This window comes from Staurois parvus, unplaced genomic scaffold (genome assembly GCF_062004578.1).
Source record: "Staurois parvus isolate SC_StPar_1 unplaced genomic scaffold, SC_StPar_1.0 ptg000147l, whole genome shotgun sequence".
Taxonomy (NCBI): Eukaryota; Metazoa; Chordata; class Amphibia; order Anura; family Ranidae; genus Staurois; species Staurois parvus.
The window spans coordinates 22,590,880-22,616,868 of NW_028317943.1; the positions used below are offsets into that span (position 1 = coordinate 22,590,880).

The 25,989-nt window shown below is 43.7% G+C and overlaps 1 protein-coding gene across 2 annotated transcripts in view; it reads left to right on the top strand.

Moving 5' to 3' along the window:
• The window catches only part of BEST3 (bestrophin 3), a 53,483-nt gene that overhangs the window by 21,492 nt on the left and 6,002 nt on the right, over positions 1 to 25,989 (top strand). Inside the window, exons 3-9 of one of the 2 annotated variants that reach the window (XM_089674116.1) lie at positions 2,751 to 2,845; positions 12,428 to 12,661; positions 16,650 to 16,804; positions 17,459 to 17,536; positions 18,864 to 19,016; positions 20,957 to 21,037; positions 23,940 to 24,091. In XM_089674116.1, coding sequence (XP_089530242.1) covers positions 2,751 to 2,845; positions 12,428 to 12,661; positions 16,650 to 16,804; positions 17,459 to 17,536; positions 18,864 to 19,016; positions 20,957 to 21,037; positions 23,940 to 24,091 — 948 coding nt within the window. The remainder of the gene's footprint in view (positions 1 to 2,750; positions 2,846 to 12,427; positions 12,662 to 16,649; positions 16,805 to 17,458; positions 17,537 to 18,863; positions 19,017 to 20,956; positions 21,038 to 23,939; positions 24,092 to 25,989) is intronic. The other variant, XM_089674117.1, reaches the window with a different exon arrangement.

A 25,989-nucleotide genomic window follows, 5' to 3' on the forward strand; every position in this document is an offset into this window, starting at 1 on the left:
TTCTATGGGCTCATGATGGAGTACTGTCTGGCCACCCTGGCATCACAATCACTTTAATGACTTTAAAGCATCATGTTTGGTGGCCAGGTGAAGAAGGATGCTTTTGAATATGTCCAATTTGACCACACCTCGACAGCCTTGGACCCATTTGACTATGGACTTTATCACAGAGCTACCCAAATCTGCTGGAATGCCTACAATTTGGGTTATAGCGGATCATTTTTCTAAAATGACTCACTTTGTGCCACTATCTAGACTATCTACAGCCGAAGCACTGTTGTCTCATATTGTAAAACATCATGGGATACCTACCTACATTGTGTCTGATTGGGGATTCCAGTTCATCTCCTGATTCTGGGCTGCCTTATGTAAATAGTTGGGGGTAACAGTGTCCCTTTCTACCGCACACCACCCACAAACTGACGGCCAAACCGAACATATGAACAAGACTCTCATGACCTACCTTTGGCACTATTTTAATTCATTACAGTCTGATTATCCTGAATATTTGCGCTTAGCTGAGCTTGTCATTAATTCCTGCTGGCATAGTGCCCTTCATATTACACCTTTCTATGTAGCTCTGGGCTATCACCTACATACTTTCCCTGTGCTGAAGCCTTCTTCTGGAGTATTGGCAGCAGACCTATGAGTGAAAGACATCTTACTACGCTGGAGAAAGGTCCGCCTACTTTTACAAAAGGCAGCAGGCATATATCAACTGATAAACGAAGGCGCCATATACCTCTGTATGCAGTGGGAGATAGAGTGTGGTTATCTGCCAAGTATGTGAGACCGAAGTAACATCCTTTCAAGTTGGGCCCACGATTTATCGCCCCTATAGGATCATTTCTTGTCTTGGGTCAGTCTCTTACTGCCGGAAATTGCTACCTTCACTCTGGATACACCCAGTCCTCAAAACCTCAACAACCATCTCCTCCTTTTCTCCTGAATTAGGAGCATGAATATGAGTATAGGTTTCTAAAATCTTGGATTCAAGAAGGTGGGGCCGTGCCATATAGTATACTGGAAGGGATACCCCATGTCTGATCAATCTTGGGTTACCGCCAGAGACATACATGCTCCTGCCCTTATTGAGAACTTTCATGCCACCTTTTCCACAAAACCCCACTAGGCCCCCTGCAGGGGTCCATGGGGGGGGGGTGGCCTGTGATGTGCCTGGGTTTTAACCTGGGTCTTCTGGCTCTGTGCTGTGGTCCTGTTCACTCTATCACTGGGGAATCTGATTCTCTGCAGCTTACACTCTGCTTAGTACATCTGCTCCAGGGACTGTCTAGCTCCATCTGCCTTCCAGCAGGCTCACTCCCCAGCCAATACACCACTGTCAGTTTTGTGCATTATTGTGCATTGCAGTAATGTACAGTAAAGCATACATTTTACTACATGTTGCCCCAAAGCACAGATGTAAATCCACCCATAATGTTTCCTTATTTGCGTGTTCAGATACTAAAAGTAAACTTCGGGAAAACTAAAAATCCTGAACCTGCAAGAGTTAACTACTCGCTTATGTCTAGGGGAACTGGGAAAGCAGTTTTAATTATCTAACCCTCTACTCCTGCAGGCTACTCCATGTTAATAAACCAGTCCCTGAAGCCTCTTCTCCCCTGCATTCCAATGGTCAAAGGTCCACTGATGTCAACAGAACTGATGCAGGCCCCTGAACCCTGCACTGAATATAAGGATGATGAGGGACAGTCCACTGTTGGAGCATAGGGGAACAGCATCTGCAGTGGGAGCAGAGGTTCAGGTAAGTGAAAGTGCTTTTCCTGTCCCCTAGACAGAAATGAGCATTTAACCCTTGCAGTATAAGCATAGCCCCACTGCAAGGGAGAGTTTTTAGTTTTCCCGGAGTTGGGCTTTAAATATTTACTGTTCTAGCGTTTACGTATTTCGAGGGATGGTTGATCAGTAAATGCAATAATAATAATTTTTCTTACGCCTTCATTTGTATACCTCTTCTTACTCACTGTCAACAGAAAGCTCTGTACATTTCTTTTGCATCGCATTACAGGGTACATTTACATCAACAACATATCCTTTCCTTGACCTTTGCAAGGGAATTTACTCCAGAGCTTAGTGAATGTGGTGAAGTTTCACTTTGAAAAAAAAACACCCAATCAAATGAAAGGAAAATAAAGAAACAGCATTTTTGCTTGTACATGGAATTGAGCAGAGCTTCATGTCATTCACTAAGCTCTGGGGCATATCCCTTTACAAAGTGCAACTTCCCTTGCAGAGTAAACAGCCTACTTGCCTTTAGTAAATCAACCTTATAGTAGTGATTTAATATTTAAAGTGTTAAATAACGATGATGCGTCCTGAAGTTACTCTTTTATTGTCAGATGAATTTGTTTATTGAGGAGAGCTGACTTCTAGTCGTTAAGTGACCCACTCAGTTGCTTAAAAAATCTAAATTTTCCAAAAGTATTGACGCTATAGAGTCTTACAGAGACAGCAGCGCCAAAGAGGTGAGAGTAATATGTACTATTGCAAAATAATTTGGACTGACAGGGTCACTCTAAATACAGGCTTTACGTTTGAGACTGTAGTAACTGTTTTAATAAAATACATTGATTTGATTGATTATTCTGAATACAGTATGATTTTAAATGAACAATTTTATAGGTATTACATAAAATTGATTTAATTAAGATATATATTTTCAGTAATATAAAGATCAGTTACAAATATTTTGCATTTACTGGTGTACACTCACTTTATCTCTGCTGTAGATTTTTTCTTACAGATTCTCAAAAACGTTACTTTGAAAAAGTATCGCTTTACTGTGACAAATATGCTGAACAAATCCCAGTAACATTTGTTTTAGGTAAGTGGTGGCCTCCAGTGGAAAAGTCTACACAGAAGTGTTTACCAGTGCAACAGACCCTGACCACAGCAACACTGATGCACATTTTGGAATCTGCATTCAAAAAGCAGTTACGTAAACTAAAGTGGTCCATAGACATGACAGTCAACAGATCCAACTGCCAGACTGTAATTCTTTCAAATTATCATGGCATAAACACATTGACATATCAGTCTTGTGTACATGTTTATGCACTGAGCAGATGCCTTAGTGGTGTGTTATGTTTAGGAGGATCAGTAGCAACTGCCTAGGAAAACCCATCCTAGCTGCTTCTTCTTCCCCCCAGATCAATCAGCCAAAGGAGTAACCACAGATAATGTAAACTCGAGTCTATAAGCAAGTTTATTCTCTTAATTGCATTCTTTTCCTTTTTTTGTGTTACTTAATATTTGTTCTGATCTGTTTGCCAATGTGCAATTATAGGTTCTAATGGGAAAAATGACATGTAGTAACCCTGAATTCTATTTTTTATGCTACTCTTTATGCTATGTCTTTCAGTGCATTTGCTTCATTGTTCTAGCTTTCTCTGGCTCATTGAACACCTTTGTGCACTTGACAGTCACAATTGCTTTTTTTTCTCATTTGGAGCTTAACCTCATAATTAACAAGTAGCAGTGAATGTTCATGTGTTAAAACCAAATTTACTGTAATACAATACCAAGATGCTTGTGAGCATATATTATGTGTCTTCACTTAGTGTTTCCATCTGTTTTTGTCTCAGTAGAGGAAATAATGAATCGAATAATGGTACATGGCCTATCTGCTAAGTGCTGCCTGACAATGCTGACTCTAAGCTCCAGATAATCAGAATGGCAGGATAAGCTTGTGTACACACCAGTAAAACAGTTTGCTGGTACAATTCTTGTCTACAGTACAGATTCCACCAAGGCTATAGTAGCAAGAAAAAGTTAGGCACCACTATGTGAGATGAGAAATTAATCTCATGCCACCCTTTAATGGTGCCCTTAGACTTGGACCTTGCCTCAAAAATGGAATAGCATTTTCAGACAAACCCAACATACAGTAGGGGCTTATCCAAATGATGGGTGAGCTGTGCCCTTTAGAGGAAGCTTACTGCTTGGAACTTGTTAAGCAACTGGCCAGCCTTGTTGTCCCAATGATAGGTCCAATTTATCTCTATAGACAAAGTGCAGTTGGGTTCAGGGACAGACAATGGTTGGAGTGGAAAAGTGGAAGGAGAGGCAACTGTACAAATGTTTACCAGGCTATGGTTACTAAGGAGGATCAACAAAAATAATTTGGGTGAAGGATATTTAGGCATATACTTAGTTAAAACAGCAACTTTTGGCTTTTGGTCAATATTATAATATAGTAACTATGTATTTTTATAACTAGCCTATTTAATTAACATCTTTTAGAAGAAAAAAAGCTTGTAAAATCCCACAGGAGTTCTTGTGCACATAGCATGTGTCCCCTTAAAAATCTGAGCAGTGGATAAATAAAATAAATATGTCTTCTCTGTCATTGCTAGCTGTGGCTCCATTCCTCAGACCTAAAAATATAGATGTTCCCATAGGAGGAGTTCCCATGTTACTGAGCCCCCCCACCACCACCACCGCTCTATTCTGCAGCGCCTGTCTCCTCATCTGTCTTGTTCAGTATACACTGGGTCTGGAGCTGCAACCTGTTATTCAGGGCACAGAAAGTGGAAATGGTCAGCTAGTGTTGTGAATGATTGCAACTCAAGAACAACACTTTCATTTCCATACAAAAACACAAACTGACAACAGCACACACTGGCTACTACACTGGTCTGGGGTGGCCTAATATAGTACTTCCATAACACAGCTCTGTGGACACTGCCTGTTATGCCCCTTGTCCTCCTGGGCTGTCACTCAGAACTCTCCTTTGATCAGTGTTGTCAGATAGTTAGGCAAGTGGGTGGAGCTTGCTATCCAGCAACACCGTTCAGTAACTCCTGCAGGAATTTAGATGGGGACACAAGATGGGGGGGGGGGGGGGGGTTAACAAGCTGCCCTTTCTTCTGGAGATAGGTCTTCTTTAAGGATTTAGGTTTTCCATAGCTTTCCCAAGAGCATTCAAAAACATTTTTATGCTGGAGGACAATAAAATTGATGTTTCATCATAATTGTCTATCTCTACATTATATCCAATTATGCTGTGGTCTGCTAATCTAAAACTATGTTTCAACATGTATTCTTGCATATGAGTAGCTCTTGAGGTGGGTATGAAGAAGACCTTCGAAATGACCATAGACTGTACACAGTCCTTTAGTTAGCATTAATTTTTGCTTTGCATAATGCATTTGCTTTAAACTAAGTTTCCACATGTACTAAGCCATAGCGAATAGCTCTGGGAACTAATGTCAAATGCTTCCCTTTGAAATATGTGTGTACTGAGTCTCACTATAACCACCACCCTGTAATGATCATTATTCACCTATGACAATATTTACCTAATTCCCTACCAAACTGTCCAGTTGTGTCTTTATATGTGCATCTAATATAACAAAAAAATAAACAAGAAGTACAAACTAATCATAACTATTATACTGCTTAATCTGCTATGAAGAGATTCATCCTTTTCTCCTTGTGTTTCTTAATATTTTTTTAAATTAGATAGATTTGAGTAAGATATTTTTAAGTCTGGAGTCAATGCCAATACTAGTATACTAAATAAGTGATATTTAGAAAAATACTGTGGTAATATATTTCTATATAATATGTATGACATAGCTTTCCTTATGGAAAGATAACCACATTATCTTGTCCAATCCACTTGATTAGCAGAATTGTCTGACTTGGAGCCAGGTTTGACTTTTCCCATTTGGGAATCGAACCCAGCTGTTGGAACAGGTTATTATTATTATTACATCGAGTTTATATAGCGCCAAAAGGTTTGCTCAGCGCTGTACAATAGGGGGGACAATACATGGCACAGTACAACAAAAACAGACAGGGTACGAGGGGTAAGAGGGCCCTACTCTTTCAAGCTTACAATCTAGGAGGGAGGGGGTAGTGGAACAATAGGAAGTGGCTGAGGGGAATGAAGTGGCTGAGGGGGATGAAGTGGTGGGAGGAATGAGGGAGAATGGCCGTTAGGTGAGGGTGGGGTAGGCTTCCCTGAAGAGATGGGTTTTGAGGGAGCGCCTGAATGTGGGGAGGGAAGGCGACAGTCGGATGGATTGGGGCAGTGAGTTCCAGAGGATAGGGGAGGACCTGGAGAAGTCCTGCAGTCATGCATGGGAGGAGGAGACCAGGGAGCAGGATAGAAGGAGGTCCTGTGAGGAGCGAAGGGTACGGGTAGGGTGGTACTTGGGGATCAGGTTGGTGAGGTAGTCAGGGGCAGTGTTATGAACGGCTTTGTAGGTCAGGATTAGAAGTTTAAATTTGATGCGTTGGGCAATCGGGAGCCAGTGGAGGGAGAGGCAGAGGGGGGTGGCAGAGGTGGAGCGGGTGGTGAGGTGGATGAGTCTGGCCGCTGAGTTCAGGATGGTCTGGAGCGGGGAGAGCCTGCACTTGGGTAGGCCAGTGAGAAGAGAGTTGCAATAGTCAAGGTGTGAGATGACGAGGGAGTGTACAAGAAGTTTGGTGGTGTCTGGGGTGAGGAAGGTACGTATCTTGGCGATATTGCGGAGATGGAGCCTGCAGGTGTTTGTAAGTGATTTGACATGAGGCAGGAAGGAGAGGTTCGAGTCAAGAATGACGCCAAGGACTTTGGCTTGCGGGGCGGGAATGATAGTGGTGTTGGTGGTGGTGATGGATTGGATGGGGGGGGGGGTTTGGGCAGGGGGAAAGACGAGGAGTTCGGTTTTGGAGAGGTTAAGCTTGAGGAAATGGAGTGACATCCAGTCTGAGATGTCATTTAGGAGGTGAGTGATGCGGGTGGAGATAGTGGGGGTGAGGAGAGGGGTGGAGAGGTAAATTTGGGTGTCGTCAGCATAGAGGTGATAATTGAAGCCATGGGAGTGTATGAGTGTGCCCAGGGAGGAGGTGTAGATGGAGAAGAGAAGGGGTCCAAGGACAGAGCCTTGAGGGACCCCAACAGAGAGGGGGAGGGAGGGGGAGGTGGCGCCATTGTAGGTGATGCTGAAGGAGCGTCGGGATAGGTAGGATGAGAACCAGGAGAGAGCGGTATCTCTGATGCCAAGGGAGAGTAGTTTATTAAGGAGGAGGGGGTGGTCGACTGTGTCAAAGGCCGCAGAGAGGTCCAGGAGAAGGAGGACGGAGTAGTCGCTCTTGGCTTTGGCGTTTAGTAGGTCGTTAGTGATTTTGAGGAGGGCAGTTTCGGTGGAGTGTAGGGGACGGAAGCCAGACTGTAATGGGTCAAGGAGGTTATTGTCAATAAGGTGGGCGCTTAGGCGATCGTAGACTATGCGCTCAAGGAGCTTGGAGGTGAGTGGCAGCAGGGAGATGGGTCTGAGGTTGTTGGGGTCTGCGGGATCCAGGGAGGGCTTTTTGAGGATGGGGGTGATATGTGCGTGCTTTAGGGGGGAGGGGAATGCGCCAGTAGAGAGGGAGAGATTGAAGATGTGGGTGAGGGAGCGGATGAGGGAAGAGGGGGGTGACCGGAGGAGTTGAGAGGGGATAGGGTCCAGGGGGCAGGTAGTGAGGCGGGCTTCTGAGAGGACCTTGACAACTTCCTCAGTAGTGACAGGGCTGAGGGAGTGCAGTGCAGGGGGGGTTACGGTGGGCGTGGCCTTGGGAGAGGTGGAGGGCAGTGCGGTTGTGAGGGCAGAGGAGGGGGGAGAAGAAGGGGTGACGGGGGTGGGGAGGCTAGGTGGGGAGGTAGATTGCGAGTTGACAATGTCCTTACGGATATCGTCAATCTTGTTACGGAAATGGGTGGCAATCTCGTGGGCGGTGAGTGAGGTACTGAGTGGAGGAGGGGGGGAGAGATCAGGGAGTTGAAGGTGGAGAAGAGTCGGCGAGGGCAGGAGGAGAGGGTGTTGATTAGGTTAACAAAGTAGGCCTGCTTGTCGGCGTGGAGGGAGGAGGTGTAAGTGAGGAAGGCAGATTTGTAGAGGGAGAATGCGTGAGGGGACCTGGTTTTGCGCCACAGTCTCTCCAGTGCATGACTGCAACGTTTGAGGCGTTTAGTGCTGTCATTCTGCCATGGTTGAAGCGACCTAGGTTTGAAGATGCGTGTGGTTAGGGGTGCTAGAGAGTCTAGGGCAGCTGACAGTGAGTCGTTGTACAAGGTGGTGGCTATGTCAGACCATGACAGTGGAAGGATGCTGTCGTGTAGGCGGTCAGCGGCTGAGTGGAGGGGGGCCGGGTTCAGGTTGCGGAGATTGTGGCTGGTGATGGTTTGGCGTTTTTGGGGGGGGGGGAGTTGGGGGAAGGGGAGATGGAGAACATGATGAGGTGGTGGTCAGAGAGAGGGAAGGGGGTGTTAGAGAACTGGTTGAGGGTACAGAGGTGGGAGAAGACGAGGTCCAGGGTGTTCCCTCCGATGTGGGTGGAGGATTGCGTGTGCTGTGTGAGCGCGAAGGAGGAGGTTAGGTGGAGGAACTGGGAAGTAGCCGGGTTGTTGTCGTTGATGGGGATATTGAAGTCCCCAAGGATGATGGTCGGTAGCTCAGAGGAAAGGAAGAAGGGGAGCCAGGCGGCGAAGTTGTCCAGGAAGTGGGGTATGGACCCAGGAGGTCTGTAGATCACTGCGATCCTTAGGGGGGTGGGTGAGAAGAGTCGGATGCAGTGAGCCTCAAAGGAGGGGAAGGATAGAGAGGGTGGGTTAGGGAGGACCTGGAAGGTGCTCAGCGGTGAAAGGAGCAAGCCGACACCACCACCTCTGCGATCGCTCAGTCTTGGCGAATGGGTCCAGATGAGACCTCCATGGGTGAATGCCGCAGGGGAAGTGGAGTCAGTGGCCTGTACCCAGGTTTCGGTGACTGCTAGGAGGTTTAGGGAGCGGGAGATGAAGAGGTCATGGATGGTGGTAAGCTTGTTGCAAACCGAACGGGCATTCAGGAGTGCAACCGAGAGGGGGGGATAGGTATGGGGAGGAGGGGTACATGTATGAGGTTGAGGGGGTCGTGTCAGCTGGCGTGAGCAGGGGGGACTCTAGGGGGGGGGGTGAGGTGGTGAGGGGCCAGGGTTCGGGGAGATGTCCCCAGCTGATATGAGAAGGAGGAGGGTGAGGAAGGTGGCAAGGGAACGGGAGGTGTAGGAGCGTGTGGGTCTGGAAGTGGTGGCAAGTGGGTCAGCGGGGAAGTGGAGTAGCAGGAGGAGGTGGTGGGTGCCGTAATGGGGAGAGGGGAGAAGCGAGGGGGCGATATACAGCTGCTTAGTGGGGGTGGGCGGGTAGAGGGAGGCGGTTTTAGGGATGGAGGAGAGGAGGACGAGGAGGAGGAGCGCGGGCGGCATGTTGGGGTGAGCGGGGTGCTGGAAAGGTCAGGGGGGTGAAGGGGTGCTGGTCAGGGATGGCAAAGCAGAGTGTCCGAAACGCCGTGGGAGGTGAGGGGGTGCAGGTCCGGGATGGTGAAGCAGAGCGTCTGTTGTGCTGTGGAGGAGACTATTGAGTTCTTCTGTGAGGGGAGAGGGAGAGTGGAGGGCAGCAGGGATAGCAACTGGTTGGTAGTAGTCTGCGGGTGAAGTAGGTTGGTGTCCGTTGGTGCGGCGGCACGTCATCAGTGGGTGCGGTGGTTCGGTGAGCAGAGGGGTCGTAGGGCGCGACAACTGGGGTGCGGTAGGCGCGGCGTCTGGTGAAGCTGGCGGCTCGGAGACAGGAGACGTTGAGGCCAGGTGTTGAGGGCTCGGCGTCGGGAGGCGCTGAGGGTGCTGAAGGGCCCAGCGTCGGGAGGAGTGGAAGGGTCGTCGTGAGGAGGTGGTATGGATCGACGTCTGGAGGTGGAGTAGGCTAGGCATTGGCAGCTGTAGTAGGCTCGTAGTTGTAGGTTCATAGTAGGTTCATAATTGTTTGCAGGTTTCTGTTCAGTTTCCCTTTGGATGGTGAAAACACTAGGAAGTTGTCTAGGTAAGGAATCAGCCCCATTCCCCAGTTCCTTAAAATCTTAATCGGTTCTACCATAATTGTGTTGAAAATCCTCAGTGCCAAGGTTAACTTAAAAGGGAGGACCTGGAATCAAAAATAAGTGTCTTTTAAATCTTCATTTGTAAAGCATAAGAATTTTTGGTGTTTGTGGTATATGGGAACATGGAGATAGGTATTCTTGGTATCTAGGGTTCCCATAAAGCTATTTTGGGGAAGGAGGTTTCTGATAGTGTAGAAGCTCTCCATCCAAAACCGCCTGTACTTCACCACTTTGTTAATCTTTTTCAAATCAATGATGAGACAGAATTTTCCTTATAGCTTTCTCTGCAAGAATATCCAGGCTTTTATTCACAGTATGGGAATGGAAGCCTTTACATGGTTAGTGGCTGAAGTGACAAGAGGGCTTCCCCTGGCATCTATGGTCCAGGTACTTCAGGAGGTGATGACATGGAGTACAAAGCTCAAAGAAGCATGGGTGACGATAGACTGGTTTGCTGCTGGCTGCTCCAGGAAGTGTCCAACTAGGTAGTTCTCAGGCAGGCGAGAAAGGACATCAGCAGGAACCCAGGTACACTTGTGGTTGAGCAAGTTGCATCCAGCAGTATTCAGTGCGATATCACCAGCAGTGAATGAAGGTGGTGCAGGATCAGACCAGTAGGGAGGAACTGAAATTGCGTGGTTCAGGTCAAGATCCAGGCCATGGTCACACACACACACACATGGATGATCAGCGAGATAAGAGATAACAGCATGGTCAGGAGCCAGGGTCATGCACAGTGATCAGGAGGGTGGAGACAGCAGAACAGTCAGGAGCCAAGCCAGGGTCATGCAAGTTTGAATTTGAAGAAGCAGAGTCCTTAAAAGAGTCAAGGTCACAACCAGAGATCAAGCATAGGTGAAGTCCAGAGACAAGGCAAGTCAGCACTGCAGCACAGAACAATGTATTCTGGCAGCGGGGAGTCTCCCCACTGTCAGAATACCATAACTCCCCTTATTCCCAGTTATTCCCCTATCCACATCGAGTGAGTGGATGGGGGAATGTTTTTTTTTTCATTCAATCCGCAGGTTGACCAAAAAAAATTATTAAGGTATGGCCTTCCTTATATTCATAGAAAAAGTGATTACACGGATGTATGAAAAGATGTTAATCAATTAGACACCAAACACGCTTATGCTACAATGTCCAGCATGCAAATTAAACATTATTTTTTGTGTTTATAGATTTGTGATTTTATTCTATTCCATAAAATGTTGATTGGCAGATCGTAAAACCTCATTATCTGAAAATATATAAATAGTTAGAATAATTGACATTAAAAGAGTTTCAGCTGAAGCATGGTAAAACCCTTCTGGAGTCTTACATCTTAACTCTCAGCTCTCGTTTGTGTGGGAAGTGGCTCAGGATGAAAAAAAAACTGCTGCCATTGGCAGCTGTAGCTCTCTTCCTATCGAAACTGTGAAGGATTGCTAAGAGTCATTTATGATAGGCAGTGACTCTTATACCTCAGATTGGACTTACTTTGCAGTGAATTGAACTCTGAATACAAATACCAGACAAATTCTGTTAAACAGTCTTCCACTTTTATTCCCATTTATTTTTCAGTTCCTAATTGTGTGTTTTACAGTATCTGTTCTGTAACTGGCTTGCATGGTTTCTCTTTTCTTTTTATTAGAATGATATTTAAAAAGGGTTAACTGCAGGGTTACCCAGCCCTAGTGACATCTATTTCCATCCACTGCCCATCTAGATAATTGTCACATGAGCTGGAAATATTCTGCACAGATGAGGTTGAGAGTATAATATTGTCACAACATGCAGGTTCACAGCTTTGACCAATTGCCCTCTGGCCCTAGACTCCTGGCTACTTTTCCCTATGGTTGATCTGGCTTTCAATCCAGGATTACCTAAGAATGGCTGGTTTACTGGCAGCTGTAATTCTTCCACTTCTTTCAAAGAAGGTGGTAAATAAAATGAACATGGTACATATTTATTTATTTATTTCAGGTACTTATATAGCGTCGTCAATTTACGCTGCGCTTTACATATATATTGTACATTCACATCAGTCCCTAACCCTCAAGGGGTGTACAATCTAAGGTCCCTAACTCACATTCATACATATACATACAACTGCCAATTTAGGCAGGTTCCAATTAACCTACCAGCATGTCTTTGGAGTGTGGGAGGAAACTGGAGTACCCGGAGGAAACCCACGCAGGCACATGGAGAACATGCAAACTCCAGTCAGGTGGTGCTGTGGCTGGGATTTGAACCAATGACCCTAGTAGTGCCAGGCAGACATGCTAACCATTTAGCCACTGTGCTATATTTATATACATATATATATATATATATATATACATATATATATATATATATATATACATATATATATATATATATATACATATATATATATATATATATATATATCTTCTTGATTTTAATAAAGCAGCTTTTTTCATTGGCTAGTCAGCTCTGATTTATATATGTTCGGTTTAAATATTGTACATTTATGAATGCTTTCTATATTTTCTTTGTAAATATCTTTTCTTTGCTTTCAGGTTTTTATGTTACTCTTGTGGTGAACCGGTGGTGGAACCAGTTTGTAAATCTTCCATGGCCTGACAGACTCATGCTACTTATCTCCAGCAATGTGCACGGGAGAGATGAGTATGGACGGCTTCTTCGCAGGACACTTATGCGTTATGTTAATCTCACCTCGTTACTGATTTTTCGATCAGTCAGCACTGCAGTGTACAAACGATTCCCGACAATGGATCATGTTGTAGAAGCAGGTATAGGAACTGCAGTTTACATAATGGTGTATGCTGTATATGATTTTAGGTCTTTTGCTTGTTACTCCTGTGGTCTGCTTATGTTAATAAGCAATATTGAAATTGATGATATTGACCGATTGCTCCTATTGTCAGATATAATCTTTTTGTTCTGTTTGGTTGAAAATACTTTGAACAATTCCCCAAAACCCGTTTGTTTCAAATTGCTTGTTAATGTCTATCCTAATAATTTGTTGCAAAGTAACTAGTTTCCATCATGTCCACTAATATTAGATTCCTGAGATATTTGGTGTTTCTCATTTCTTACAATCTTAGGTACAGTCGTCTTCTCTTCCGATGTCTTGCTTTTGCATTTTTTGTTTCAAATTTCTTATTTGTACCTTTTATCTTTCTTGTTCATTGAGGGACACATTCTTAGAATTCTTAGCCTATAGGATTATATTGCTGCCTACAGGAGAAATGAACACAGGCAACAAAACAGTCATTGGTCAGCACAGAATAAACCTCCCCACAACCATGACAGGATGTGATGTGATGTGAGGACAACCAAGGATGTGATTTTTTTCATCTGTGCTGTTTTCTGAAGATATTTCGGGAAGACTTTTTTGTGCTATCAACAACTCCTGGTGGATTCATGTCAGATATATGAAATCTTCAAGGTCTCTCTAGTCAGCTAACAGCATTGGCAGATTTCAAGAAGTCTCTCCAGATAACCAAGAAGTAACGGTAGATTCATGCAGGATATAACAAATCCTAGAAGTTTCTCCATTCAGACAAGCACAGATTTATATAGTTATAGCACTAGTTATATACAAGCAATCTGTGACACAAACCTGCAGTTGATGGCATAATATCTGTATTCCAGTTACCACAGAACTATGCTATTCAGCTCAGGCCAGTATTCTTCAGGAATTGCTTGAGCTGCGGCAGTTCATTTGACTCCATATTTGAAGGCTCCATGTTGTGTATTGCTATCAGGCCCTGACTTTCAGCTTATTCTCTGCACCTCAAGATTTAACCAAACCATTAGCTGTGCTATTAGCCCTGCTGCACTGTCATGGAACCTCCATTGTGGGATACTTAGACAAATTGATAGGCGAGCTTCCTCAGCTGGCAGTGCCTGGACCGGGAAAGTGGTTCTTATGCCTGGAGGTGTTCCAGATCCTGTTATGCAGGTGGGGGCAGAATGTGAACCTCCTGGCCTTCAGATTTAACAGCAAATTGTACAGTTTTGTCTCCAGGTTCAGTGACTCTGTAGCAGAAGCAATGGATGCTTCAATGACTATGTGGGATCAGTACACCCTAATCTATACTTTTCATCCCCTGAAATGTCTTCAAATCTATTTTTCCAGGATCAGGTTAGAGGGCATTCTGGTGATCTTCTTTGCTCTGGACTGGTCCAAGTGGATGTTGTACACTCTTCTGTTAACACTCCTGGCAGAGGATCTGTGGGCTTTGTCAGATCATCAGGATATTTTGTCTCAACAACCTTTTTATTCTACTTCAATGGCTTTAAAGCCATGGCTGTTGAAGCCTTTTGTTTTTCGTATCAGGAGCATCTTTTAATTTGTGTTTTCTATAATGTTAACAGCTAGGAAGGTTGCTTGTAAAGTTTATCATCATACATGGATGGCATACTGAACTTAGTGTGATTCTTGGAGCTTCCACCCTAAGAATTTCTCCATGGGATGAAGCCTTTCCTTCATACAGCTGAGTCTGCACCAGTGTTTGGCTCTCAGCACTTTTAGGATACATGTCTGTCTTATTTTAGAGATTGTTAGTCTTTCACATTTTGATTTAGATCTTTTTTACAGGAAGTATCCCATGTGGGCAGCACAGTGGCTAAATGGTTAGCACTTCCGCCTGGCAGTACTAGGGTCGCTGGTTTGAATCCCAACCCCGGCACCACCTGCCTGGAGTTTGCATGTTCTCCCTGTGCCTGTGTGGGTTTCCTCCGGGTACTCCAGTTTCCTCCCACACTCCAAAGACATGCTGGTAGGTTAATTGGCTCCTCTCTAAATTGGCCCTAGTATGTATATGTATGAATGTAAGTTAGGGACTTTAGATTGTATGCCTCTTGAGGGTTAGGGACTGATGTGAATGTACAATATGCCATATAAGACGCACTTTTTCTTCCCCAAAACTGGGGGGGAAATGTCAGTGCGTCTTATAAGGCGAATTTGGAGCGGCCGGTCCGGTATTTCCACCGCCGCCGTGTCAGAATACCGGGCCGGCCGCTCAGCTCTGCAGCGGGACCTTACCTGTTCCTCTATCCAGCGGCGTGCTGTCTTCCCGGCTTCTGTAGTGTGGGCACTGGGCATGACAGCCGGGTGCCAAGTGCGCATGCGCAAGAAGCGGTGCTTTTTGTGAATGGTAAGGTGGTACCTGGGACACATGACAGATCCCAGAAGCCGCCGGACCAATCACAAAGCGCAAGTGCTTCTCGCTCATGCGCACTGGGCACCCGGTTGTCATGCCGAGCGCCATTACAGAAGCCGTGAAGACAGCGCGCGGCTGGATCGAGGAACAGATAAGATCAAACAAAAACTCTGCAGAAGTAAGAGCGGGTACCTGTCAAATTCAGTTACCCGCTCCCCACCTCCCCAAAGGTCAGCAGTCATCTGTACTGTCCACAGTCTCTGGTCATCCCTGTGCTGTCCGCAGTCTCTGGTCATCCCTGTGCTGTCCGCAGTCTCTGGTCATCTCCTGTACTGTGTCTGCAGTCCATTAGTTCAGAATTTTTTTTTCCTGTTTTCTGCCTCTAAAACCTAGGTGCGTCTTATGGTCAGGTGCGTCTTATACGGCGAAAAATACGGTATATGTAAAGCGCTGCGTAAATTGACGGTGCTATATAAGTACCTGAAATAAATAAATAATGTGGACCCCCTTGTGGATCTGAATCTGGTGGCTTTATCCTGCAGGGAGCCCCTTATTGATTTGCATAGAGATAAGGTTGTGCTGGGGTCCAGAACGTCCTTCTTATCTAAGGTAGTTTTGCCTTTTACCTCAGCCAAAATATTTTTCTCCTGTCCCTCTGTCCAACATTTGCAAAAAAAAAACCACATCTGGATATATTTCGGGCTGTGAGAGTCTATCTGCTAGCTGTTGCTTTTTAGGGAAGACTGATTCATTTTGTATTCAAGAAGGAACCCGTAAGAGTTCACCAGCTTCTCTTTCCACCATCTCTAGGTGACTCAGACATACCATCATACAAACATATCATCTTAAGGATTGGATTAGACTGTTTCCTGTCTGGGCACACTCTGCTAGATCTGTGAGTGCTCCTTGCTCTTTACAGCATCATGCAACTTTTCCCAGCTTGCAAGGCTATCACTTAGTCTTCTGTTATTATTTCTTAAATTTTACCAGGCAGATATTCAGGTTTTTAGGTGACTCCTCAGTTTGCTGTTGTCTTTTCTTGCACCCGATAGTCTTTTTTTCTATGTTGCCCAACCCTCTGTTACACTGCTTTGAATGTTCTGACAATTATGAAATTTAGGAATTCCTGTATCCCTCAGTGGATGAGAAAGAAAATAGGATTTTTGCATTCACCATAAAATCCTTTTCTTGGAATCCATTGACAGGTCCTTCCCCTCTGTTTTTGTTTTTTTTTGTTACAAATTCTGAGCATTCCTGTGGCCCTCAATGGACTCCAAGAAAAGGATTTTGCAATGAGTACAAAAATCTTATTATTATGTGACATTAATGCTGTTGCAATAAAGAATAAAATAATTCTAATATAAATAGTAAAGAAGGTAATTAGACTAAAAGACAAAAAGAAATATTGGTGGGATAAGCTAAATATTGCTCCTTTACCTTGGTTATAAATGTGCTGTGCCTGCTTGTAGGTGCAATCTTTCAGTTTTTTTCACCACATGTTTAGTATGGGTATAAACTCACTGCTTGTCTAGGTTCAGTGTTACTAATTAATATTGCTATTATGGTTATGCTTAATATACATATATTTATCTATTTTGTATTTTAAAAGGCTTTATGACAGCAGATGAGCGAAAAATATTTGACAACCTTAAATCTCCTCACCTCAAGTACTGGGTACCAGTCGTCTGGTTTGGAAATTTAGCTTCAAAAGCCAGGTCTGATGGAAGAATTCGTGACAGCGTTGATCTTCAATTAATGCTTAATGTGAGTCAGAATGTAGATACAGAAAGGGGCTATTCCTGAGCATGTGCTGCATTAGTGAACCAATACTACAGTATGTAAGTGCTTTTTGTGTGATTCCTGACTGTCTTTCCTGTTTTTCCTTGAAAACAGTAAGTATAAAATCTATCTTTGCTTGGTGGAAGCTTGGTTGCATGGGGATACATCCTTGCATTTACCCGATAATCATATTATCTTCTCCAGCAGTGTTCGGTTGTAATTGTAAGCATCATTTGTGTGTCTAATAATTGCATTTTGTTGTTTTTACGTAGTAACAACTACTGCTTCTGACCACAAAATAATTCTATTGTTACACATACATTTTTTTGTGTTGGTGTGCTATGCTCCTGCTCTACACCACATTTTATTTAGCAGTGCCTATGTCACATTTTCCTTTGATATGCAGCTGCTCAGTTCTCTAGTTATCATTGATCATAAAGAGTTGTGATAGAGGTGTACTGCTTGAGTTTTAACCATCATCTCAGGTGAACACAACAGCAATAAATAAGCAGAGCTATAGATAATCCTTGCTAAAACAATATTCTTTACAGTATATGTAGGGTTATGTGCTGTATTTGATCAGTAGCCTGCAAAATGCTATTAACTTATTAGCTAGTACTGATGTGTGCTTTATCCCAGGAAATGAACAGGTATCGGTCATGGTGTGGTCTCCTATTTGGCTATGACTGGGTTGGCATTCCTCTGGTGTACACACAGGTAAATACACATGTTTTAAGGGCATGTATAGTCTGTTTTAGGTATGCATGTGATAGACATCAGATAGATGTAAAGAGTCTTTTCAGTGGATGTTAGAAACATTATTTCCGCAGTATGTATAATGTATATAAATGTAAGTGTATTTGGGTACAGTCTTATTTGCTCTACTCAAAATTGCTGCTTTGCGGTATGACACAGTTGTATTGGTCTACAGCTCCTTATCATAGTGCAAGTCTATAGCAGGGTTTACATGTAGAGGGTTTTTGTTACGTTCTGCAGGTTGAACGAAAAAAGAAACAGATCCCCCATCCACATAAGAGATGTAGATGCAGATATCTCCCCTGTTGTGCTGTTATATTCTGACAGTGGGCCATTGGCTGCGTGAGCTAATTGAATGCTGGTTTTCCAGCAGGACTGTTCAACAGAAGCTGGTCTAACTTCTGTTATTATTTATTGCAGGTACTTATATAGCGCTGTCAATTTATGTGCTTTATATATTTATTGTACATTCACATCAGTCCCTAACCCCCAAGGGGTATACAATCTAAGGTCCCTAACTTACAGTCATACACAAATACTAGGGCCAATTTAAAAAGGAGCCAATTCACCTACCAGCATGTCTTTGGAGTGTGGGAGGAAACTTGAGTACCCAGAGGAAACCCACGCAGGCACAGGGAGAACATGCAAACTCCAGGTAGGTGGTGCCATGGTTGAGATTTGAACCAACAACCCTAGTACTGCTAGGCAGAAGTGCCAACCATTTAGCCAGTGTGCTACCCCTGTTGAAGAGAGCCTCTGCTGAACAGAGAGCGGTACGCACAGAGCGAAATTTGACCAGTTCCTGCTGAACCAGTTGAATTTTGGTACATGTATACCCTTGCCAACTCAGTCAAATCAATATCTAATCTTAACAGTTGTTAAGAAGGGGAGTAGTGTGATTGCAAACCAGGGGTGGACTGACAACTCATGGGGTCCCCGGGCAATAGGTGATCATGGGGCCCCTGTGTCCTTGCCCACACTCAAAGCACACCCAAAAAAGCCTATAAAAAGGTACCAGGGGCATTTCATGGGGCCTCCTACTGACCCCGGGCCCTCGGGCAATGCCCGAGTGCTCGAATGGTCAGTCCGCCCCTGATGCAAACTGATTGTTGCTCCTGAAGAACAAGCACGTATAAATTTTAAAGTCACATGAAAATGATTGCAGTCTAGCAAATACTTCTATAATAAATAATATGTGCTGACTGAAAATGCACTTGACTTTCTGTAAATTGTGCAGCTGTTTAAAATTGTTTGCGTAGAGTTAACACAATTCCACGCCACTTTTTAGGTAGTAACTCTCGCAGTATACACTTTCTTCTTCGCCTGTATAATTGGACGTCAGTTCTTAGACCCTGAACAAGCCTATGCAGGACATGACTTGGACCTCTACATTCCAGTTTTCACTCTGCTTCAGTTCTTTTTCTATGCAGGCTGGTTAAAGGTGAACTCTCCCTTTTTGTCTGTCTCTCTTTATACATTAAGCATGTTTGTTTAACTGTATATAATACAAGATTATTAGACTTGGGCAGGTGTTCCATAACCATATGGGAACACAGGGTTTGGGTAAAATTGCTGTTTATGAGTCTTGTGTATTCAAGCCTGCTAATATTTTCATTTTAGAAAAGGTGGCTGCTGTCTAAAGTGATGTAATGACCAGTATAGCAAGCTGCACTAATATGCACATGTAGCATTCCTCCCAACATCTTGAGATGGGTAAGAGGGACACCTATAAAGACTCAATTCACACAAAGGGTCTGATCAAGTTCACCTGTCAGTTTTTCAGGCGGACCTGATTGGACCCTCCAGTCACACCTGTGGACCAGTGGGTGTAAACGGACATGTGTCTGTTTACACCCGCCTACCTTCAATCCCATCCAGTTCGCTAAAAAAAAAATGGAAGGGGATCTTGGCAAATCGGATCGGAGGGCAGTCAGGTGTAAACGAACAGCGGAGTCCAACCAGCCACCCATAGAGCAGAGCAGGCTTGGTCCATGTCTGCTCTGCATAAATTGAGTGGGCACGGGCCTGTCATCCGCCCGCTCTGCTATGATCAGCAGGGGTACAACGGACAGATCCCCTGCTGATCTAAATGAAGGGAATGAAAGGGGCCTTAGCAAAAAGTATGTAGGCAAAGAATACTCCTCACCACACCCCTTGGAGAATTTATACACAAAAAATGATATGTTAAACAAACAAGTGCTTTGTTACCTCTACTATTGATACTGGCTTTTGAAACTCTCAACTGCAACAATTTAGAAACTGGATGAAAGGTATAGCACTGTAAAACACTTTTTCCGATAAATTGTGCATTTTTATATTCATATATTTATATGCATCAGATCAAAATGAGGGACAAATGAGGATGAAAGAGGGACAGAAGGACTTTGTTCCAAAGAGGAAAAGTCCCTCCAAATCAGGGATAGTTGGGAGGTATGCAGTAGCACAGCCAAGAAATACAGTATACATGTAGCATAGACATGTAGCATAATCCTTAGGGTCCTTTCATACGGGCGTGGTGGTTTTTTTTCATCAGTTTAGTCACGTTTTTTCAAAGAAAAACGGGTGAGTTTATATCCATTCTTACATCCATTTTCATCTGTTTTTTTCATTCGTTTTTAGTCATCAGCTGTCAGCGGGGTTCCCCACTGACAGCTGAATGTAAAAAAAAAAAAAAAAAGCAGCAATTAAAAAAAAATTTATAAAATGGCTTGGGGTCCCCCCTTCCATCCATACCAAGCCCTTCGGATCTGGTTTGGATTTTGAAGGGAACCCCCACACCAAATTTTTTTAAAAAATGAGACGTGGGGTCTCCCCCAAAATCCATACCAGACCCTTATCCGAGCATACAGCCCAGCATGTCAGGAAAGAGGGGGGGGAATGAGCGATCGTCCCGTCCCCCCCGAACCATACAAGGCCACATGCCCTCAACATGGGGGTGTGCTTTTGGGCTTTCGCACGGCGTTCCGTTATTCATCTGTCTGTTTACGGATGAAAAATGGACCCCCATGTATTTCTGTGGGTTTGCGGGTGTAAACGGATGAACATCTTTATCCGGTAATGTCCGCATCCGTTAACAAACCCTATTTTTCTTCAGCAAAAAAACCCGGGACAGACGGAAAACAGACGTCAACGGATTGTATGCAGCCCGGTAGGCCAGGAAAGGGAATAGACGAGCGAGCGCCCCCGCTTCTGAACCATACCAGGCCACATGCCCTCAAAATAGGGGGGTGCTTTGGGGCAGGGGGCTCCACCTTCCCCCCCCCCCCCCCAAAGCACCTTGTCCCCATGTTGAAGGACCCTTAGTGTTTATTATGCTGTAACTGTTAACAAATATAAGCCTAAAAAAATAGTTTCTTTGCATTGTCATCATTTTTATTATAGGTGGCTGAGCAGCTAATTAACCCTTTCGGTGAAGATGATGACGACTTTGAAACTAACTGGTGCATAGACAGAAATTTACAGGTTAGGAATTTTGCATGTTTTTTTTTTTTAATCTGAGAGAGCTCTCTAGACTGTGCTGAAATACAGATACACAGCCTATGAATGGTGATGGTGTTATTCTGAATTATAAAAACAAAATCCACCATGGATGGAGTCAGCACACAATTAGTGGTGTTCTGAGTTGGAGTTTTTGCATGGAGCATTATAAGACTGCATGGACCAAAGATTTATAACCACTTTATTGATCACAAGACTTACCCGTTATTTTCTACCTTTTTTTATGTGGTTTAAGCATGCTTTTTAAAGGATAAGTTCACCTTTTAACAAAAAATAATAAATGCATATTTTTTTGCAGGTAAAAAAATTAGCATTTACTTTTTTTTGTTTTGGGAGCCTGTAAAGCATTGGACCCGCAATCAGTTGATTGCTGGTGCCATGCAAGACTCCTGCAGACCTGTCAGTATATCTGTGTGCTTGTACCTTGTATGGGCAAGCAGATACACTCTGACAAGAAGAATCAATGAACTACAACAGCACTCAACAGCTCCATGGTATTTCATTGAGAACTACAAGCCAACAGCCGCAAAGGCTGTTAGAACTTGTAGTTTTCCCATTCACAGAATACTGTGAATGAATGATATGGAAGGGTGAGCAGGGCCCTGCACGACCATAGTTTTTTAAATTGCAACAGCTAGCTGTCACAACAGGAGATTGGGTGTGAACGGGGTCGGTCCTTTCATAACATGTTACATATTACACCCTGAATATGGGTATAACATGGCACTATGGGTATAACATGTTACGAAAGGTGAACCTATCCTTTAAATTACTTCTCTAGCTTAATTCCATGTCTAACTATAGAACTTTAAAATATCAAAATGGTCTCGTTCTGACATTAGTTAAAAAAAATTGTATTCATCTGTACCATAAAACATGACCTTTATAAAGGTCTGTGTGAGTGACTTCCTAAATTGTATTATTATTATTATCTTTATTGTTATTACATTTTGTATACATTGCATTTTTTATGTATTCATATAAAAAGTATTTAATTTGCTTCAATTCTGGGCTATCCTGCAGCTAAAGCAGTATTAACCCTAAAACCAAAAAATGTAATATATTGCAGTTTATCAATCATTAGATGTGATGGTTGCATTAGTTTTCTTTTTTTTAGGCTTTTTTTCCCTCTGTTTTCACCTGAAGATGTGATCAGTAACACACTTCCTGTATTAGAGTCCCTGGTCTGGATGAAGGAGCACAGGGGGCACAGAAGACAGCAACATTGTTAATTGGGGAGGGGGGAACTAGTAGATTTAGATACACTAACAAATTGAAGCCAAACTCTAGCTCACACTGCAGTTACAGCAAACCGTTTTTTTTTTTTGTTTTTTGTTTTTTTTAGGGATAAAGGTTTTACATCAATAAAAGCTTATCATTGTAAGCACCCCTGTCAGTGATAAATGGTTTGTCTCAAAGCTTTTAACTGATACATGTACAGGATTACTTGTTCTGTTGAAAAACAACAGTCTTACTGCCAGATCATCAGGTAAAAATATAGGAAAGAAAGCCTAAAAAAAATGCAACTATGAGCTGCAATATAATAAATGTTTGCTTTTGGGTTAATACCACTTTAACCCAGTAGCTGTGGGTCTGCTGATAAGATTTCTTAACTTATCAGAGCATTAAACTTTGCTGTTATGGTAGAGCTGTTCTAAAATGTCTCTGTGTTCACTCATGGAGGCCTTACAGTCTATGCAAAGAACAAATATCTACTGGAATCATCCTGACTCATTTATAAGTGCCAAGCATGCACAGCCCAGTGTACAGCAACCTCACCTACCAGTGTATATAGGGATGTCTCAAGAAAATGATAATCCTTACACTGGTCTCCACCCGGATTCTTAAGCACCAGGATCCGTAGCCTAGACACTGTATGCATACAATAATTAACTTAAAACCATGTGATGGTTTGGAAGGGATCTAGTTTTTAGTACTGTTTGTGATTTCCAAGGACAGAATGTCAAGACATAGCCATGAATAGAAAGCTGTCAATTATTGGGAACCCAAAGTGATGTCTTCTTTTTTTGAGATGTTATCTCCATCTAAACTGGTTTGCTGTTAAGTGTTGAAATGTAAGAATGAAGCATAGAACTTTCCAGAGAATAGTTAAAGTAGAGCTCCACCCAAAAGCCAAAAGGGGAAGTTCTGCTTTAAGGCCTCATCCCCCACTCCCCGTTAAGGATCGGCACCTTTAGGGAGTGAAGGGGGGGGGGGCAGGTACCCGATTTTGACAGGTACCCACTTCTGCTGCGATCACTTAGGCGACTGGAAGCGGAAGTTGTCCTCCCTGCCACCCCGTAGTCTTCTGGGACATGTGACAGGTCCCAGAAGACTACGGGACCATGCACAGTGGGCAGCGTTACTCACGCATAAGCAGTGGGCACCCGGCTGTGAAGCCGCAAGCTGTCACAGCCGGATGCCCAAACTGAAGATGCCGGAACCGGGGTGAAAGGGAGGGAGGACACCGTGGGACTGAGGGACAGGTAAGTGTCTGTTTTTTAAAAGTCAGCAGCTACAATTTTTGTAGCAGCTAACTTTTATTTTTTTAGATTTTGACTCGATCTCTGCTTTAAGTATGACATTTTCTCACTAGTTGCATGGGGAAAAATTTCCATCTGTGAAAAGAATAGGTACCTTAGGGCCCTGTTCATGAGTCATTGGATTAGCAGCCACCATTATTTGGGCATCTGTACCTACAGGTAGGTGGCAATGAAACATGAGTAAAAACTTGTATATGATCTTCCACTCATACTTCCTTATCCTCAGCTAAGGTCATGAAATACATCACAATATGAACTATGAAGCTGTGTTACTATAGGAGTTTCATGCTTTCAAATATAATTAGTGAGTTCATTGGTTTTAGGTTTCCCTAATGGCAGTAGATGAGATGCATACAAACTTACCGAAGATGAGTAGAGACATCTACTGGAATGACTCTGACGTGCGACCACCATACACACTTGCAGCTGCTGACTACTGTATTCCTTCATTCTTGGGATCAACAGTCCATATGGGGTAACTATCATTTCCATCATGTAAAAGTGTTTCCAAAGTCATTATACAGCGTTAATGATGTGTACATTCCTACACAATTCCACACAAACAGCACAATTCCATCTTTTTAATGCTATCAGTCACTCTTTTAAAGCTTTAAAAGGAACTTCACTCTTACTATCAAATATTATTATTATTTATTATTATACGGGATTATATAGCTCCAACAGTTTTCTCAGCGCTTTACAATATTAAGGGAGACAATACAGCAATGACACAGTTCAATACAAGAGGGTTAGGAGGGCCCTGCTCCTTGGAGCTTACAATCTTAGAGGGAGGGGCTGATGGGACAAAAGGTAATAACTGTGGGGGATTAACTGATAGGAGGAATAGAAGATTCCGTTATTCGCTGAAGGCGGGATAGGCTTCCCTGAAGAGATAGGTTTTCAGAGATCGCCTAAAAGTGGGCAGAGTAGGCGATAGTCTGATAGATTGGGGTAGAGAGTTCCAGAGGATGGGAGAGGCTCTGGAGAAGTCCTAGAGATGAGCATGGGAGGAGGAGACAAGGGAACTAGAGAGCAGGAGATCATGGGAGGAGCAGAGAGGAAGGTTAGGGTGATATTTGGACACAAGATTGGTGATGTAATTTGGGGCAGACTTATAAATGGCTTTATAGGTTATTGTTAATGTTTTGAATTGTATTTGTGGGGCAATGGGAAGCCAGTGGAGGGATGGGCAGAGAAGAATGGCAGATATGAAACGTTTAGTAAGGTGGATGAGACTGGCAGCAGCATTCATGATAGACTGAAGAGGGGATAGCCTGCGATGAGGTAGGCCAATGAGGAGGGAGTTACAATAGTCAAGGCGAGATATAACAAGGGAGTTAATAAGTTGCTTAGTGGTTTCAGAGGTTAAAATCGGGCATATCTTGAAGATGTTGCAGAGGTGAAGTCTACAAGATTTGGACAGTGATTGGATTTGGGGCTGAAAGGACAGATGGGAGTCCAGGATTACACCTAGTACCCTGGCATGAAGGGGGGCGGTGCCGCCAACCTAAAAAATGGCCACCCTAAGCAAATGCCTTGTTTTCCTTGCGATAAATACACTACTGCCGGATGGGCAAGGGAAGCGTAATCAGAGAAGCAACCAAGAGGCCCATGGTAACTCTGGAGGAGCTGCAGAGTTCCACAGCTCAGCTGGAAAATCTGTCCACAGGACAACTATTAGTCGTGCACTGCACAAATCTGGCCTTTATGGAAGAGTGGCAAGAAGAAAGCCATTGTTAAAAGAAAACCATAAGAAGTCCTGTTTGCAGTTTGTGCGAAGCCATGTGGGGGACACAGCAAACATGTGGAGGAAAGTGCTCTGAGAAGATGAGACCGAAATTTAACTTTTTGGCCTAAAAACAAAATGCTGTGTGTGGCAGAAAACTAACACTGCACATCACCTTGAACACACTATTCCCACTGTGAAACATGGTGGTGGCAGCATCATGTTGTGGGGATGCTTTTCTTCAGCAGGACAGGGAAGCTGGTTAGAGTTGGTGGGAAGATAAATGGAACCAAATACAGGGCAATCTTAGAAGAAAACCTGTTAGAGTCTGCAAAAGACTTGAGCATGGGGAGGAGGTTCACCTTCCAGCAGGACAACGACCCTAAAAAAACAGCCAGAGCTACAATACAATGGTTTAGATCAAAGCATATTCATGTGTTCAAATAGCCCAGTCAAAGTCCAGACCTAAATCCAGTTGAGAATCTGTGACAAAACTTGAAAATTGCTGTTCACAGATGCTCCCCATGCAATATGACAGAGCTTGAGCTGTTTTGCAAAGACGAATGGGCACAAATACTCTCTAGATGTGCAAAGCTGGTAGAGACATACCCAAAAAGACTTGCAGTTGTAATTGCAGCAAGAGGTGG